The 17,147-nt window shown below is 36.9% G+C and overlaps 1 protein-coding gene across 2 annotated transcripts in view; it reads left to right on the forward strand.

Moving 5' to 3' along the window:
* Positions 1–17,147, forward strand: part of SPRED1 (sprouty related EVH1 domain containing 1) — a 61,729-nt gene that overhangs the window by 30,952 nt on the left and 13,630 nt on the right. For both annotated transcript variants that reach the window (XM_031049068.2, XM_005149282.4), the window contains exons 2-4: positions 4,248–4,422; positions 14,101–14,269; positions 15,524–15,573. In XM_031049068.2, the coding sequence (XP_030904928.1) occupies positions 4,248–4,422; positions 14,101–14,269; positions 15,524–15,573 (394 nt within the window). The remainder of the gene's footprint in view (positions 1–4,247; positions 4,423–14,100; positions 14,270–15,523; positions 15,574–17,147) is intronic.

Raw genomic sequence — 17,147 nt, forward strand, 5'->3', positions numbered from 1 at the left:
GCTTCCCCCAAGGTAGGCCAGGATGCCGCTGACACTACTGTCTCAAGGGCACATTGCCAGTTTTTTGTCAACCTGGTGTCCACATGAAACCCAAGGTCCCTTTCTGCAAATCTACTTTAAAAGAAACCAAAATGTCAAATATTTTTACTGAAGCTAAGAGGGTCTGTTTCTCATATAGTTCAAGTTATAATTACCATTGAAGATCCAGGTTTCTTGATGATGGTGGTAGTAAGCTTTATAGTACTAAACCCAATTTGCAGTTACAGTTCAATTGTATTAACAAACATTTCTGTGATCATTGTTACTATTTTTCAGTCCTATATTAATATAGTAATGTGCAGGATGCAATACAAATAAAAGAATGGTAATGCTTAATATGAATCTAGGAGAGGGAAGACTTGTATACTATTGGAACTGGGTTAAAATAAATGTAAAGCAACAAGCATGGCAGGGGGATTGCAACTAGATTATTTTAAGATTTTTTCCAATCCGAAACATTCTATGATTCTGTAAGATAACTGCTTTTGTTTTCTTTTCCTCCTTCAATATCTCTTCCCCTTTTTCTTTGGGAAAAATATTTTCACAGAAAATTTTTAACCTTCTTTCTCTTTTGGATCACTTACAGAAGAAAGGACAGATGTTGTAATAATATTCGGTATCTTGAATTGGCTTGGTATTACACGTAAGAAATGCCACAAATTATCAAAATAATTTATTTTTTATTAAAAAAAAAAAAAACAAAAAAACCCCAAAATTTAGTGATGAAATTACAATTGTGTTCCTTCCCCCAGCCACCAAATGCAAGATTAGTTGCTGAGCTCAAGCTCCCAACCTGTCAAGATCAGTGGCTTGCTTCCTGGGCTTGTGCAACATCCAGATCATAAGTCATTTTGGGCCCAAGAGCATTATACTGGTATAAACACAGCTTTTGGAGGGAGGAGAGTGCGTTTAAAGCCTGTGGTCAGATTTTAATGCTTAATGCTCTTAAAATAAAGTTGATGGCAGGCAAGGACTGTAAGTCTTGTATCTTCCCTATCCACTTACGGTTTGTAGCCCTTTGTGTCTGCCCCGAATGCTTTCTCAGGCTTCTTAGCTCACCTCACTCCAGCTTTTGATTTTCAGAACAAGAATCATCTTCCTTTGCTGATTCTTTTAGAATGAAACTTGAGACAATGTGTTATACTATCTTAAGGTGACTTCTGCCTCAAGTTCCCAGTTGCCACAACCAAAATCAAGGGGTCTCAGGAAAGATTGTATGTAATACAACAGGTTTGGTCCTGCTGTTGCAGTGCTGCTCTTCATGCTATGTTTCACATGTTTGTGGTAGCAATAAGGAGCAATGCTCAACTGACTCCCCAGTTTGGTTCATTTTCTTTTCTTTAGTTTTTCCTGATAGAGCTGGTACACATGCAAAAGTAGGTAAAAATGTTACATTGTAGGTGTGGTGCCTGAAAACACTGGAGCCTTGTGGGGCTTTTTCCCACAGCTAAGCTATATCAGCAGTTCAGCAGTTTGTTACAAAATTCCCAAATATGGGTGGGGGCTAAAAGGCTTAGATACAAGCATTTTGGTAGCACCAGCGATGTGGCAGGCAGATGCTGTTTTGTTTGCAGAGGATTTTGGAAATGGAAATCACTCATAAGTTCTGCTGATTTGTGGCTAATTGCAAGTCAGCTTGTATTTCTACTAAAAATAACTATTGTTGCCAATATTGAGTCCCTGTAAAATTTAAAAAATAACAGCAACACAAAACTAAGCAATCTCTTCATAGTCTTTGGTGTTGTTGCAAGTACAGTAGTGAATTTGTCTAGTTAATTTACAGGGTGGTTTTCTGAAAAAACTGTTTCCATTTAAGAGGTTATTCGTTAGGTATTACCTGTTGGAGAGTTTTATTTTGGCTTTTGCATTAATGCAGTGGATTTAACAGTAGTTTCTAGAATATTTGAAAGGGTAAATCTTGTTTAAAACAGTGTAGAAAACATGGAAGGAAAACACAAGAATGTTAAGTAAACCAGACTAGGTTGCTCTTTATAGGGAAGTGGGGGGAAAAAACCCAACACTGACATAAATCTTACGGCAGATGGAAGTAACAAAGCCATTGAGGTATGATACGTATCCTTCATCTTAGCTTCTCCTTAGCAATCCTTGAAGTAAATGGATGTGGAGTGTAAACTTTCATTAAAAAGAAAAAAAAAGTTATTATGTTATAGTTCTATTTTTTTCATGTAGCCTGAGTGAAGTTTTATGATTCTGTAAGTTCTGCGATATCCCTAAATGATGTTTAACTGAACTGCTGCTGTAGTCTGTTGGTATACAAGAGAACACTAATACTAAGATTTATGACCAAATTTATAGAATTAATAACTTTTAAGCGAAATTGTTGGTTCACTTGAGTGGAGAATAGCAAAGAGTGTATAGGTTTAACTAGTTGGTGCATCCTGTTTCTGTTTCACAGGAAAGTCCCAGTGTGCTCAGTTTCTGTGAGAGGCCTCTTCACCTGAGACGTAGGAGATAAAAGACTTTATCAGTCTGAAGTGTAGAACTACAGCCTGAACTTATCCCTGACTGAAATACAGTAATAGAGACCAATTTTCAGTAATATTATTAAGCACTGAGATATAGCCATTTTTATTTTCAGCTATTAGAATTGATAGATGCATACAATGAAGGATTGGAATTTTCTTGATTATATTTATCTGCTGTGTGGGAGAAGTTACTAAAAGATGTTGGTACAGAAATGGTGAGAAACATTGACTGAACTGTCATTTTAACTATGAGGTTTAGGGGGAGGAGGAGGCTGATTTTTTGCTTGGAGGGAGCAAACAAAGTCTCTACAAACAAATTCACTTGCTTATAAACTAAAATTAGATAGTCTTCTTTTATTTCCCATTTTGCAAGCCATTATGCATTTAAGCTCTAAATGCTTGCAGCAGAATTCTCTTATATATATATCTATATGTGAATCATATGTGTGAATCATGTGTGTGAGAACGTAATATATTAAGTACGCAAAGAAGCCTACCTTCAGTTATTTTGGGACGTTTCGGAAAAAAAAAAAAAAAAGGCTAGAAGTGATCACTTTAAAATACAACAATTGGATGAATGGTTATATTGCAAATAATTTTGTACAGAAGGAACAACTTTTTCGTTTTCTAGTGTTTCCTATTCAGTCCATTAATTTGATACTACTAATGCTAACTGGCAAAAATACTTAAGCCCTCAATAAACAGTATGTTGCAAAAGATACTGTGAAGTTCATTTCTTTTAAAGTGTTGGAATCTTCATTCATGGACTGCTGCATTCATGCAGTAAACCATACTTTGAAAGCAGGATCTTGTAACGTCCTTGGTAAGCCCAGGGGCTTTCCAGCTGATGTAGCAGCAAATTCATAACCAAAGCTAAAATGTGTAATTATTTTAAAATAAATAAAATAAAATCTCAGAGTGTCGCCAAAACCTTTTTCCAAGACTCTGGAAAAGGAATTTGGTTTTTCATTAATGAAGTAATAACCATTTTGTTTATTTTACAAAAACATTAAGTCATGGTGAAAGCTGTTAAATTGTAAAATGCAAATAATTTTCCACAAACTGCAAATAGAGGAGAGAATGAGCTAGTAGATATTGTAAATAGTAAGTTTTAAGTAGCCATAACTGGTTTTGTTGTCAAACCCCACAATGTGTATGTCCTGACCTACCCTTGCAAAGGACGGCTTATGTGCGTGTGGAAGAGGGACGGAGGAATGAAGGGAAGCAGGGTTTCTGGCTAGAAGCCTGTTCTTGTTTAGATTTCAGTGGCAGAAGGCCTGACCTCTTTCTGCTTTCTTGTTCTCTTTTCTGTGCAATTTCATGGTGGCTGACTGGCTTCATGATTAGTCTAAAATAAATCAGGAGTTGATTCTTACTCTCTTCCCACCCCTGACCGTCTAGCTAGATCACTGACTGTAAAGTTTTTTAGACAAATATCAGTTTTGACGCTGAGGAGCTACACTGATTGAGTTTTGTTTAAAACAAATTGCATGTAAGCTCCAAGAAGTCCTAATGAAGGCATAAAATCACAGAGGAACATTTTTTTAGTGGGTTGTCTTAGACTGGTTACTTTTAGGTGACTGTTACGGAAGGATTGAACCTCCACAATGTTATCATGAGCTTGGTTGTGGGTTTATAATTTTTTATTGTTGTTGCTTTAGTTTTTTATTTAACCAGGTTTTGTTGAGGGAAAACTAATTTCTTCTTTTGCATCTCTTCCAGTAATAGTTATGCACGAGTGCGAGCTGTGGTGATGACCCGGGATGACTCAAGTGGTGGATGGTTACCACTTGGAGGGGGTGGACTAAGCTGTGTCACAGTCTTCAAAGTCATTCCCCAGGAAGAGAATAGCTGTGCTGATTTTCTTATCCATGGAGAACGACTCAGGGATAAAACGGTAACACTTTACATCTGTTTAATGTTCCTATTAAAGCCACATAGGACCTAAGAGTAGATGTTTGTTTATTGTTGCTTGTAGACTAGAAAGTAAATGTTTGTATACCTAAAGAGCCATTTATTTGTTTTACATGTAATACCATGCATTTCTAGAATTAAGCACATTGATCTTCTAGAAACTTTAGAAGATCCTTTTTGTTCATTGCAGATTTCCATCCATTTCACAGAATCACAGAATTCCAAGGGTTGGAAGGGACCTCAAAAGATCATCTAGTCCAACCCCCCTGCAAGAGCAGGGTAACCTAGAGTACATCACACAGGAACTTGTCCAGGCGGGCCTTGAATATCTCCAACGTAGGAGACTCCACAACCCCCCTGGGAAACCTGTTCCAGTGCTCTGTCACTCTTACAGTAAAGAAGTTCTTCCTGATGTTCACATGGAACCTCCTATGCTCCAGTTTACACCCATTGCCCCTTGTCCTACCACTGGATATCACTGAAAAAAACCTAGCTCCATCATCCTGACACCCACCCTTTACATATTTGTAAACACTGATGAGGTCACCCCTCAGTCTCCTCTTCTCCAAGCTAAAGAGACCCAGCTCCTTCAGCCTCTCCTCATAAGGGAGGTGTTCCACTCCCTTAATCATCTTTGTGGCTCTGCGCTGGACTCTTTCAAGCAATTCCCTGTCCTTCTTGAACTGGGGGGCACAGAACTGGACTGGAAGCAATTTTCTACTCAAGTGTTTTTTCTAGTAGAGGGTTAAAGTTAAAACTACCTATTAATCTCTTTATACACCAATAATACTGTGTATAATAGGAGTGTTGGAAAATTAGAAATTGTTTAAAACACAAATCTGGAGGAATTCCTCAGTAAAGATTTAGTTGTGGAATTTGGCTATGGCAAAACATAGTCATTGTACATGAAAACAACTTTTGTTTTGGATGAGAGCATGAAGCTGACAAGGCCCAAGAATTGATCTGGTTTGATGACAGTACTCATTTATCAGCTACATTAAATAAAATACCAGAAACCTTCCTTAAATAGCCTCACAAAAGGAAAACTGGGATAGGATCTCAGCCATTTCTACATGCAGACCTATGGAAGACGTAAGGGTTGCTTGGCTACTCATGTGCTAAACAGGTTTCTGATGGGGGCGGTGTCTTACTGTGGAAACAGAGAAGTGAGGAAAGCACAAAACCTCCATCTTAATGACTTCTATCAAAAACTTACTCTTTTCTGCCAATAATCTATGATTCCTATATAAGCTTAAAGGTAGAACTGCTTCTTATACTTTACTGATGATTCTTTCTCAGCCATACCAGTTTGTTTCTTGAGGCAGGACTGCTGAGTTTTCTGCCTTACTGTGGCTGTTGTAGGAAGAGAGCATATAAATAGAAATTCTGCTGACTCAGTTGTTTCAGGGAGGCGTAGTGCTGTTAGCAGAGTACCCTGTGTTCCTGCACAGCTATGTGCACCTGCAGTTCCTTCCTCACTTTGCAGTAGTTCCCTTTAGAACTTTTTTTAGCCTTATTGAGGCTGGTTTTGAGGAGCTTAATTGCATTTAGAGATACTTGACAGTTTTCTCTTAATTCTTAATACTTTTGACATTCACAGCTTGCCTTCAGAATCTGAGGGTAATAAAATGCTCAGAACTGAAAGCTGGTTTAATGTTTCTCCCTCATGCATATGAAAATGTCGTAGCCATCGGCATCCTGATCTGTTTGCGCTCACTTTCCTGCTTCCCCTAGGCAAGCCTTGTTTTTGTTTCCACTGCTGGTAGCAGGGTTTAAATGTCTCTGCTCCTCTTCCTGTCCAAAATTGAGCTCAGGTTAGTATGAATTCTTTCCAAACGTTGTCCTGAACAATTGGTTTGGGTGTTTGGTTTTTCTTTTTTATTGATTGGGCTTTTTTTGTTTTGTTTTTTTTTGTGTGTCCCCCATCCTGTGTCTATCTGTCCTCCCCCCTGCTCCCCACAAATGTGACTAACTAGTCTGTCACTGCGGATTTTGATCTTGCAGCAGTTTTAGGAAGTTGTTGGAAGTCAGTTCCTCAAAAACATAGGATAAAAGATGGAAAAAATGCAGCAAAGAAGAGCACCTATCCAGTGTATATTGAATAAAGTTCAGGGTACTAACAAATACAGATTAATGCTATGAGGAAAAATACTGTAGAGCAAGTGATGCTTCGTAATGAAGTAAAATGAAGTTATATATGTGTGTATTTCCTCAGACTTCAAATAATGCATTTATAAACAACAACTAGTGTGTAATGAATTAACAACAGTTGCACAGTATGCAACAGTAACCCTGCTGGCATAAAAGAAACAAGATCCTACACTGAGGTATGTGAGGACCTTGTTGGGTGATAACACCTTTTCAGAAGGACCACAACAAGGACTGGAAGAGAAATTCTGTTGGTTGTTGATCCAGTCACTGTTTTGCTTTTCAGTATAATTAATGCTTTTACATTTTTTCTTAAGACATTCATTTGGATTCGCTGTTCAAGTACACATTTAAACCTTTTCTTTAATGAAGCCAAACAGTTGGGTTTTTTGGTCAATAGACTTGACGGGTGACTATTATATTTCAGAACACAAAGACCAAGAAAAATAACACCAAGAAGTTGAAATGCAATTAACACTTTCAGCAGAAAGGATGAAGAAGGCTGTGTTCTCAAAGAGGTGACCCTGAAAAGGACTGTTGAGGGTTACTTCAGTGACACAAAATACTTTCTTCCTTTTTTTTTTTCTGTAAAAATAAAGTAAAAGTTGAAGTTGTTATGGGTTCATCATATTCACTGTTGAGTAGGGACTAGGTATTTTGATCATCTGATTTTGAAGAAGAGTTACACTGAATCGCCTGTTTCCATGCTCCAGCATCACTCTACTCTCATTTTAGAATGGCCTTAGTATATAAATCTGTATATCTGAATAATCTTTGAGGTTAGTTGTACTTGGTTTATTTGGTTGCTCTGCCGTTGTATTTGCAAACAGAAAGTGGCAGTATTTTTTTAAAAAAGCTCCTCAACCATAAATCATTTTGAACATTTCTGTTATTCAGACTTTGAGCATGTGTCTTCAGGAATGCTTAAGCTGTTGTAGTATCCAGAAGTCATTACAGCTCAGTCAGCTGGACCATGATTTCCAAGCCACTCACTTTTTTGCAAAGTACACACAGCCATTTCTGAAAATACTACTATGGATTAAAAAAGAAAGTAATCTTTAAAAATAAATCTTCCTTCACTCTATACACCTCTTCCTCCCCCATTATACACTTAAAATACCTTTATAACTAGATTATATTTTTCTTTCCTCTGGCCCATAATCCTTTCTTTTCTGAACTGGCTCAGCTTCCAGAAAAGGTTCAGAAATACCCTTATTCTAGAAAGTCTATAGCATGAAATTTGGAGCATTTTTCTGGGACACAGGGAAGCATGGGGTTTGAAATACCTCAGACTAGAGAGCAAATGGTATTTGGATAACTACTTCTACCTAAGATATATGGGAATCTTAATGCCAGTATTAGTGGTCAGCCTATGTGTCAGTAGAAAGGTAGAATTTATTCCAAAGCAACTTGAAATCCATAAGTGACGTATTGATGGCAGTAACTTCCAGGTGCCTCTTTAATGGTTATAATAAAAATGAATTAGATATCTTTTATCTCTTCTCTTACTGTTGCTTGTAAACTAGCTTTAGTTGCTGCTTTTCCAAGAGCTGCTTCTGACACTGCATTTCAATTCCATTCCAATGTGTTGGATCTCTCCATATATTTTATAGGTTAGGTAGGCATTTAATAATAATTAATTAAAGTCACTAGATCTCAGTCAGTAACTCGGCACTGTAAATTAAATACTTTGGGACTGACCATCAAAATATTGAAGTTCCTTGTTGTGGGTAGAGTGGTGATGAGGGGAGTGGATGTGGAGGAGGGTGAGAGTTTCTTGTTGTTTCATTATATACCCAAGAGTTAAATTGCTGTCAGCTGTTTGATGAGCCACTTTCAGTCTACATGTAGAAGTTCCAACGTTTTTGTGCAGTACCTAGCTACTTAAAACATGTCATGGGATTCACAAAAAGCATCCTAGTTATCTGAGAAAAAGAAATCAAAGTGGTGGCACCACTGAACTAACTTGCGAAAGAGAATGCTCCCCAGTAGTTTCCTCAGGTTGTTTAGATATGACTTGGAATGTAAAGGTATTTCTTGAAGACTGACATAATAACATGTTCCTTCCTTTATTATACTCACCTTCCTAGATCTGGCTCCAGCCAGTCTGCTTGGAACAATTGTACTCCCTCCTAACCTGGTCAGGTCTGCTGCTCTCTTTTAGTGTTTACAGTAGCTCTCTTCTATCTTAATAGTATTAGTGTTAAACATACATTAAGCTCAGCCTCACAATTCTTTAGGGTTTGGTGAGTTTTACATTCTGGAATGAAAAGCCTGATCTTTATTTAAAGGTCTTCATTTCTTGAATGAAAAGTCTAACAGACTTTTCTGCTTGATTTTTTTTTTGTATTTTTATTCTCCAGTCCTTTACCATGCAAATATTTACTGAAAGAAAACAAAAAGTGACTGGTATCTTTTGGGTCATGAGTTGAGAGTGACAAAGTTTAAAACCTTTCTTGTGAAGAAGAGGTACTTGCGTAAAGGAGAAGATACGAAGCTGAAACTGAATATAAATACTGCTCTGATCTAAAAATCTGCTGTTCAGAAACTTAATAATTTACTTTTTTAATTGGCTTTAAAGATTGGGAAAAGATTGATTCTCATGAGAGGTAGTACAGCTCTTACATTATCTTTATTTTTGAATTAGAGTAAAAAAAAAAAAAGCACATACAAGATTACTCCTGTCACTGGGGCCACACAGTTTATAGCATGAATATACTTGGGTCAGCTGCTTGGTCCCAAGACTAGAGAAAACCCTTTGATAATGTCCAGTAGAAAAGGCATTCGGAAGTTTTACCAAACCTATGAGCTTACATGTCTGTAGATTCAGGCTGGGAATGAAAGACTGAGAAACTACCTATGTGTAATACTGTATTTAAGCTGTTGAAAGTACAACTAGAAACTGGTAAAATAGTATCCAGAATCTAGAAATGTTCGATTATGGGGTGTGTTATCAAAATGGAATTTTATCTAAAATGCATATTTGTTTCTGAAATAAGCCCTAGGTAATGATACTAATATCCTATATGTTAAATTTTTTTTAAGTATTTGGGTTTGAAATGTTGAGGTTTAAAATTTCTCACTTTAGAGATTCATCTTGTCTACACAAGACAAATAGTTTTTAATATCTTTAAAGAATACAGCTTGAAGAAGTGAGAAAAGAAACATGGATCAAGAAAGTATTTTTATGGTTAGCTGTGAACTTGCTAGTGTTGCACTTAATGACATATGGATATTAAAGGATTCTTTTTCGTCATTGAATAATAGTAAGTAGACATAACCCTGTTTATGCTCTGAGAATTTAGATCTTGATCATGTGGATCTGAAGCTCTTCTTGTTTGAGTCTGATAATTGCAGCATTTCCCATTACACGCTAAGGTTGCTGCTTCATATTGGTGTTGAAGTCTTATATTAAGCTTCTAAATAAAGATATCCTACAGAACAGTAACCCATGTTTCTTAAAAAAAGCTATTTCATTAGACCAGTCAGTCTCACCTCTGTGCCTGGCAAAATCTTGGGGCAGATTCTTCTGGAAGGCATGCTAAGGCACATGAAAAACAACAAGGTGCTTGGTGGCAGCCAGCATGGCTTCACTAAGGGGAAGTCCTGCTTGACCAGTTTGGTGTCCTTCTATGATGGGGCTATGGAACTGATGGACAGGGGTACAGCAGTTGATGTCATCTGCCCAGACTTGCAAACATTTGACACTGCCCTGCGTGACATCCTAGTCTCTAAATTGGAGAGACGTCACTTTGATAGGTGGACCACTCAGTGGATAAAGAACTGGCTGGATGGCTCTATGCAGAGAGTTGTGGTCAATGGCTCAATGCTCAGCTGAAGACCACTAACGAGTGGTGTCCCTCAGTGATCGGTGTTGGGACCGGTCTTGTTCAACATCTTTGTCGGTGACCTGGACAGTGGGATTGAGTGTGCCCTCAGCAAGTTTGTCGATGACACCAAGTTGTGTGGTTCTGTTGATATGCTGGAGGAAGGAATGCCATCCAGAGGGACCTTGACACACTTGTGAGGTGGGCTGATGCCAGCCTCATGAAGTTCAACCATACCAAGTGCAAGGTCCTACACCTGGGTTGGAGCAATCCCAGGCACAGCTACAGGTTGGGCAGAGAAGAGGTTCAGTGCAGCCCTGCGGAGAAGGACTTGGGGGTGTTGATTGATGAGAAAATGAACATGAGCTGGCTTCAGTGTGCGCTCACAGCCCAGAAAGCCAACCGTATTCTGGGCTGCATCAAAAGGAGCGTGACCAGCAGGTGGAAGGAGGTGATCCTGCCCCTCTACTCTGCTCTCGTGAGACCTCACCGGGAGAATTGTGTGCAGTTCTGGTGTCCTCAACATAAAAAGGACATGGAACTGTCAGAACAAGTTCAGAGGAGGGCCACGAGGATTATCAGGGGACTGGAGCACCTCCTGTATGAAGACAGGCTGAGAAAGTTGGGGCTGTTCAGCCTGGAGAAGAGAAGGCTGCATGTAGACATCATAGCAGCCTTCCGGTACTTGAAGGGGGCCTATAAGGGTGGTGGGGAGGGACTCTTTATTAGGGATTGTAGTGACAGGACAAGGGGTAATGGGTTCAAACTTAAACAGGGGAAGTTGAGATTGTATATAAGGAAGAAGTTCTTTACTGTGAGGGTGGTGAGGCGCTGGAATGGGTTGCCTGAGGAAGTTGTGAATGCTGGCATTGTTCAAGGCCAGGTTGGATGAAGCCTTGGGTGACATGGTTTAGTGTGAGGTGTCCCTGCCCATGACAGGGGGGTTGGAATTTGATGATTTTAAGGTCCTTTGCACCCCTAACTATTCTATGATTGTAAGCTGTAGTCACTTATTTACAATGATGGGGTTTTTTGTTGTGCTTATCACTGGAGGTCTTAGGGAAGGTCTACCTAAAAAAGGTTTCAGAAGGCAGTTTTTTGATAGCTTTGTGGGAGAGTATTATACCATCTTCACATATCATGTAGAGAGTTCAGACCATAGCAAAGTACAGTAAAAATATTTGGAGTGTTGAATGTTCTGAATAAAGGTTTGGTTTCTAGTTCCAGACTTTGGATACAGATGTATTAGGACACTTCCTCCCCAGTTCTACTGGTAGTTTACGTGCTTCAGTGTGAAGAAGACTTTGACATTATTTTTAACAGGGGAAAAAACTATGTTGCAAAGTGTGAAAGTGTTCAGGTGATGGTGTAATGCTTTAGGAGATGGTTGATTGTTTTGGTTTTTTTTGTTGGTTTAGGTTTTTAATATTTCTGTGTGCAACAAAAACTATGAAAGGCAGAGATTTTATAGATTTGTGTCCTACTGCTAATTGTGACCTACTTTATTCGAGTTTTCTCTCAGGTTGGGCAGGCATGAAGTCTCACCTATATGGATTCTTATATTTCATAACACATACAATTTTGATGCAACCAGTTGTTCCCCTTTCAGTGCTCTTAACCGCTTACCTTGTGTGTTAACTGGTTTATTTTCATACAGCTTTAGATCTGAAAAAATCAGTATTGTCCTGCTAAATTCATTGTTTCCTCAAATCAATCTGAAAACAATTCTGGTGTCTGATGTTTGGTTGTTTTGTTAATGATTTATTTCATTTGTTTTATTAAATATTGTGAGGTTTAGAGGTTGGGGGGGTGTTTTGAGATGGTAGAAGTGGTTTTTGGGTTAGGGGTTTGGTTTAGATTTCTTTGAAAATTATAGCTGTGACTCAGTAAAGTATTAATTCAGTAGTTTATCTCCAGTCGTTTGTTATATTTTAAAAATGCTTGTCATTCACGTTTGAATTTTCAGTATGAAATAATCTGGATTAACTCCTTTGGGAGCAAGTATTCACTAAGACTGTAAAGTGCAGTACTTCTTGTTGATGTTTTGGGTGATACTGCACACAAAATATAGCATGAAAAAGCTGGTTAATTATAGTAGAGATCCCCCAAAAGTATTCACAGACCTAGAAAATGCAGTGATTTGATAAATCTTCAAATTTTAACTCCTCATTTTAGGAGCAAACAAGTTTAAAAGCATCAAAAGGGACAAAGAATGATCATTTAACACACCTTAGAACTGTGGAACTATCATTTTAAATTTTTTTTCTAATCCTGCAGCACCTTTTCCTGCACACCTGCAGCAAATAATTAGATTATTTCCTGTGCTTTCTTGTAGACAGTTATACCTATATTTTGTTGACCATTTAGGGAATCAGGATGGAGTAACAAAAATTACTTCTGGGCATATAAACTGGAAGAGTTTATATGTGCAGAAATAATGTCATCCTTCTTGTGATAGAGCTAAAAGGCAATAAAACTCAAGATGATTAGTGATGGGGTGTAGGGCAATGAAGAGCAAGAGGAAAAAACCCCACAACTGTTTTCCTGTACCATAGATAAGGAAAGGAGAGAAAGAACACAAAGGATTTGCAAGAATAATCTAAGTTCAGACAGATATTTCTTTTGAAATTTGGAGATTATCTGTTATAATTAACCTCATTTTTTCTACACGCTGTAAGAAATTTTGTATTTTTATCTCAAAGCTGCATGCATAGCAATTAAAATTTAATTCTGGAAATACATTAATGTTAAAATGATACAATATTATAATTCCTCAATCATCTCTCAGTAAGGATTTTAGAATCTAGTAGTAATACAGCAATACAGGTTGTCTTGCTGTGCCTTTCATTGCACCTAGTGCAACAGCAAAAGATCAATGCATGTCCCTCTGTAATTTCTTGTTCACCTAGGATTGTTTTTAATCAAGAAACATTCAATGTAACAATGTTGCATAACATAAATTTTGCAGATAAATGAATTATGCAGATATTTCTAAAAATTTAGAATGGGGGAATGATGTTGAAGGCTGCAACTTTGCTTCATAACTGAATGTGCATGTATATGTTTTTGTTGCCAAATAATTCTGTTAATTATTCCTAATTACTGTTTTCATTATAGTTGAGCATAAGCCATAAATACATTTGTGTCTAGGTACAGGCAGTAATATGTTCAAAAGATTTTAGTTCTGATTAATTCCAGTTTTTAAAATGATCAGCCTGTCTGGTAGCATTTCTGGGAGACAAGTGATGTGGCCTGAAAGCAGCATAAGTCTAGTGCTTAAAAGTTTGATAGAATAAGTGTACAAATGAGATTACCAATGATAGAGTAATACTTGATATCAGCGCAGTAATGTTTTTCGAAGTGTGGCATATTTCATTTGCTGAATATCTAGCAAGTCTGTAATGACAGAAGTGCTTGCTGTAGGGATCATACACTTTCGAGGCTGGGAATATTTACTCTGTATAGTGTCCTTAACCCGTACTACCTGTGAGCAATGGTTAGTGAATAATTTGACCATAATGGAAACAAGGTTAAAATTACATCCTTATAACAGGAAGAAATTTGAACAGAGGCCCTTACCCGCTCTTATGATGTATGTTTTCTGGTAACGCACAAAGACTAAATTTTGTTCTCAAACATGATATATTGGTCAGTGATATCTTTTCTTTCTGTCTTCTTTTTGGAAGGTGGTCTTGGAATGCACGTTAAAGAAGGACCTTGTTTACAACAAAGTTACTCCTACTTTTTACCACTGGAAGATTGATGACAAAAAGTTTGGCCTCACATTTCAGAGTCCTGCTGATGCAAGAGCATTTGATAGAGGTATTCGGAGAGCAGTAGAGGATATTTCTCAAGGTACATATTTTAGATGAAGGGGCAGAGGAGGGGGGGTATCATGACTGTTTAGTAAATAAGTCAGAGCACTTTGCTTAACATTAATGCTGGCTTAAGGATGTGAATTGATTTATAGCACATTGAGATTTTACCAGGTTTTTAATAGTACTTCCAGCATTTCTAAAGTGCCATTGATCTAAGTGTCTTAAACTGTTTCACTGACATTAATGATGTAATTTCTCAAAATATCCCTTTATTATAAAGCATTTCCTGTATTTTTTTAGTGATGAAGAAATGGGGGAAGCTAGAGTGTTACTTGCCTTACTTGGATCTTTGTAGAATCTTGTAACAGCCTCTATGTTCTTAGAGGATAAACTGTTGAAACTCTTTGAGTTCTCTTTTTATCTGCATGTGCTTTTATTTAATAGTTTTATTTATTTACTAACAGCTGACAGTAGTTCTGAGAAGAGGTTTAGATGGGGCAGTAGAAGAATTTAATAATAATATCGCTAACTGAAAACTAGTGAGCAAACTGAAGAACATCATCAAGCTTAGATTTTGAACTGAGAATATGATAAATGCGCTCCTGCATGGGGAGAGGCAAGGAGGGAAGAGAACAAGTGTTTATTGAACAGAAAGAATATCTCTTCCAAGCTTGTGAAAAGTAACTTAAAGAGAGAAATCTAAACAAAATATTCTGAGCTATTGATGCACTGTAAACTTAGGTATTTAATGTGTGTTATCACACTAGCAAAGGGAGAAACATTTCTGAAGGGAAATCCTTTTTGACACACTAGAATGACTTTTTTTGAAATGTGCCGATATCTTCTATGTCGCTGCAAGAGAAATAACTGGAGAACATATAAATCCTTTCTTCACTTAGGATCGCACAGTTCCAATTTCTGCTGATTTATATCAAAATACACCACAGTGTGCATTCATACCAACCAAAATTATCTGCCTCTAATTTTCAAAATGTTATATTAGCAAGAATATATTCCCTTGTTTCTGACTTCTGATGACACTTTGAAAATGCTTTTACAAGAAAGGTGTCAACAAGACAGAGGATTGTGGCTAGGAGTACTCAGTATATAAAATGCAGAATGTGTAAATGAATGATACTTATTAAAAGAAACTTGAAATACAGTGATCTACTGGTTAAAAAAGCCAGCATATTTATATCACCATAGCCAAATATTGAAGGATTGTGTGGACTATCAGAAGCAGTAAACTAAATAACAAGAAAATAACCTTGTCTTTTTACTTTTTCTGTAGGTTATCCACCCTCCCAAAATGATGTTGAAGTGGCAGAAGACTGCTTTCAGGTGAGCATATAAATTTTTAAATTAATTGTGCAGTTTTTTTAATTAATTAAACAATTGTTTTCAGTAGAATAAACAAAATAAGAGGAGTGCCAAAATTCAGTTTAATGAAATAAGCTCCAGAACAATTATGTAGAAGGCTTACAATGTTGTCTATAGACAAGAGGTAAAATAAAAGTAAAATAAAACTCAGGTTAGGCGTCCTAATTCATGGGAAGATGAAATATTATTCTGGAAAAATAAGAATAAAAGGGTCAGGAGTTTTCTTCTTTTGCATGCACCTCCTGTTTTTTTTTTTCCCAGACCTCACTCTACAGTGATAGACACTTCTGACATTATATAGAGGTGAAAAGATGCTGAGTTAACGCTTAAAAGAATCTAGTCCAAACAAGAGTGGAAGTTCAGCTAATTTTTAAAAACACACTGAAGATAAAGCAATCATTTGCTGAGTTTCACATTTTTCTTGATCCTTATTTACACCATTCAATATAGGTCATAATGGAATAAAATGTAAAAACTTATCTTCTACTATGCTTCAGATTTGTAATGCTTTACACAAATACAAGTACTGTAACACTCATGTAGCACTGCCTTGTAATATCCAAGAATCCATGTACTTAAAAAGTTGGTATAAATGGATATTATGGATACATATATACATTAAATAGATATAACTAAGTAAAAATGTACTTGTGCCTATATGTGCGTTTCATCTCTTCTTTCCTATTTACAGTTTCAGGGAAAGTCTTGGCTTTATTCAGACATATATTCAATTTTCAGAGTGCAGAAATTTAAAATGGAACTGATTTAGAAACAAGTTGACTCAGGCATCTTAGTGACTATTCAGAAAACTGATAGTATTCCTAATTAGTTTCTTGAGGGAAAGAGTTTTGTCATTTATGCAAAATTAAATTCTTTATCATTGTAGATAGATGCAGTGTAGAACCTTTGCAACACAAACCCATGAAAATTAACAGCCTGCTTTGAAGAATGGGTAAGAATCAAATTATGGTAGGAGACTGAGAGTCAACTACTTAGAAAGGATACTGCAATGCAGTGGCAATGCAGAAGACTCTCCTGATTTCTTTCCATTTTGTGGTAGGAGAAATGTATCTCTGTTAAGTCTTGGCTGTGCAACCACCTGTTGTTCTTTATTTGCAGTGCTTTATTTTAAGGCACTTTAAAGTAAAATTGCTATAAATATTAGATATTTTGGGTATAAAACAGGAATGAGATTTTGACAGGGTGGAGGAAATGTGTGCCAAAGTTAATGCAATTCTTAATCAGCTTTTAAGACTTGTTTAAACACGCTTTGTTGCAAGGATTAATAATTGAGCAGTTTCTACAGACCTAATGAGATTAGAGGAGACTAATTACCTCCTGATTATGCTGCCTAGTTGTTACATTTCTATATAAGGATGCCAAAATTGAAGCAAATGTCTGTGATTCTTTATATTTACAGTTTCTTGCTGGGAAAATGGTCAAAAGTGTGTTCACTTAGATGTAAATATAGATATATTTAGATACTTAAATAGATTATGTAGGTTTACTTTGTATATATTTAAAATAATATGTAC

This window comes from Melopsittacus undulatus, chromosome 4, assembly GCF_012275295.1.
Source record: "Melopsittacus undulatus isolate bMelUnd1 chromosome 4, bMelUnd1.mat.Z, whole genome shotgun sequence".
Classification (NCBI taxonomy): Eukaryota; Metazoa; Chordata; class Aves; order Psittaciformes; family Psittaculidae; genus Melopsittacus; species Melopsittacus undulatus.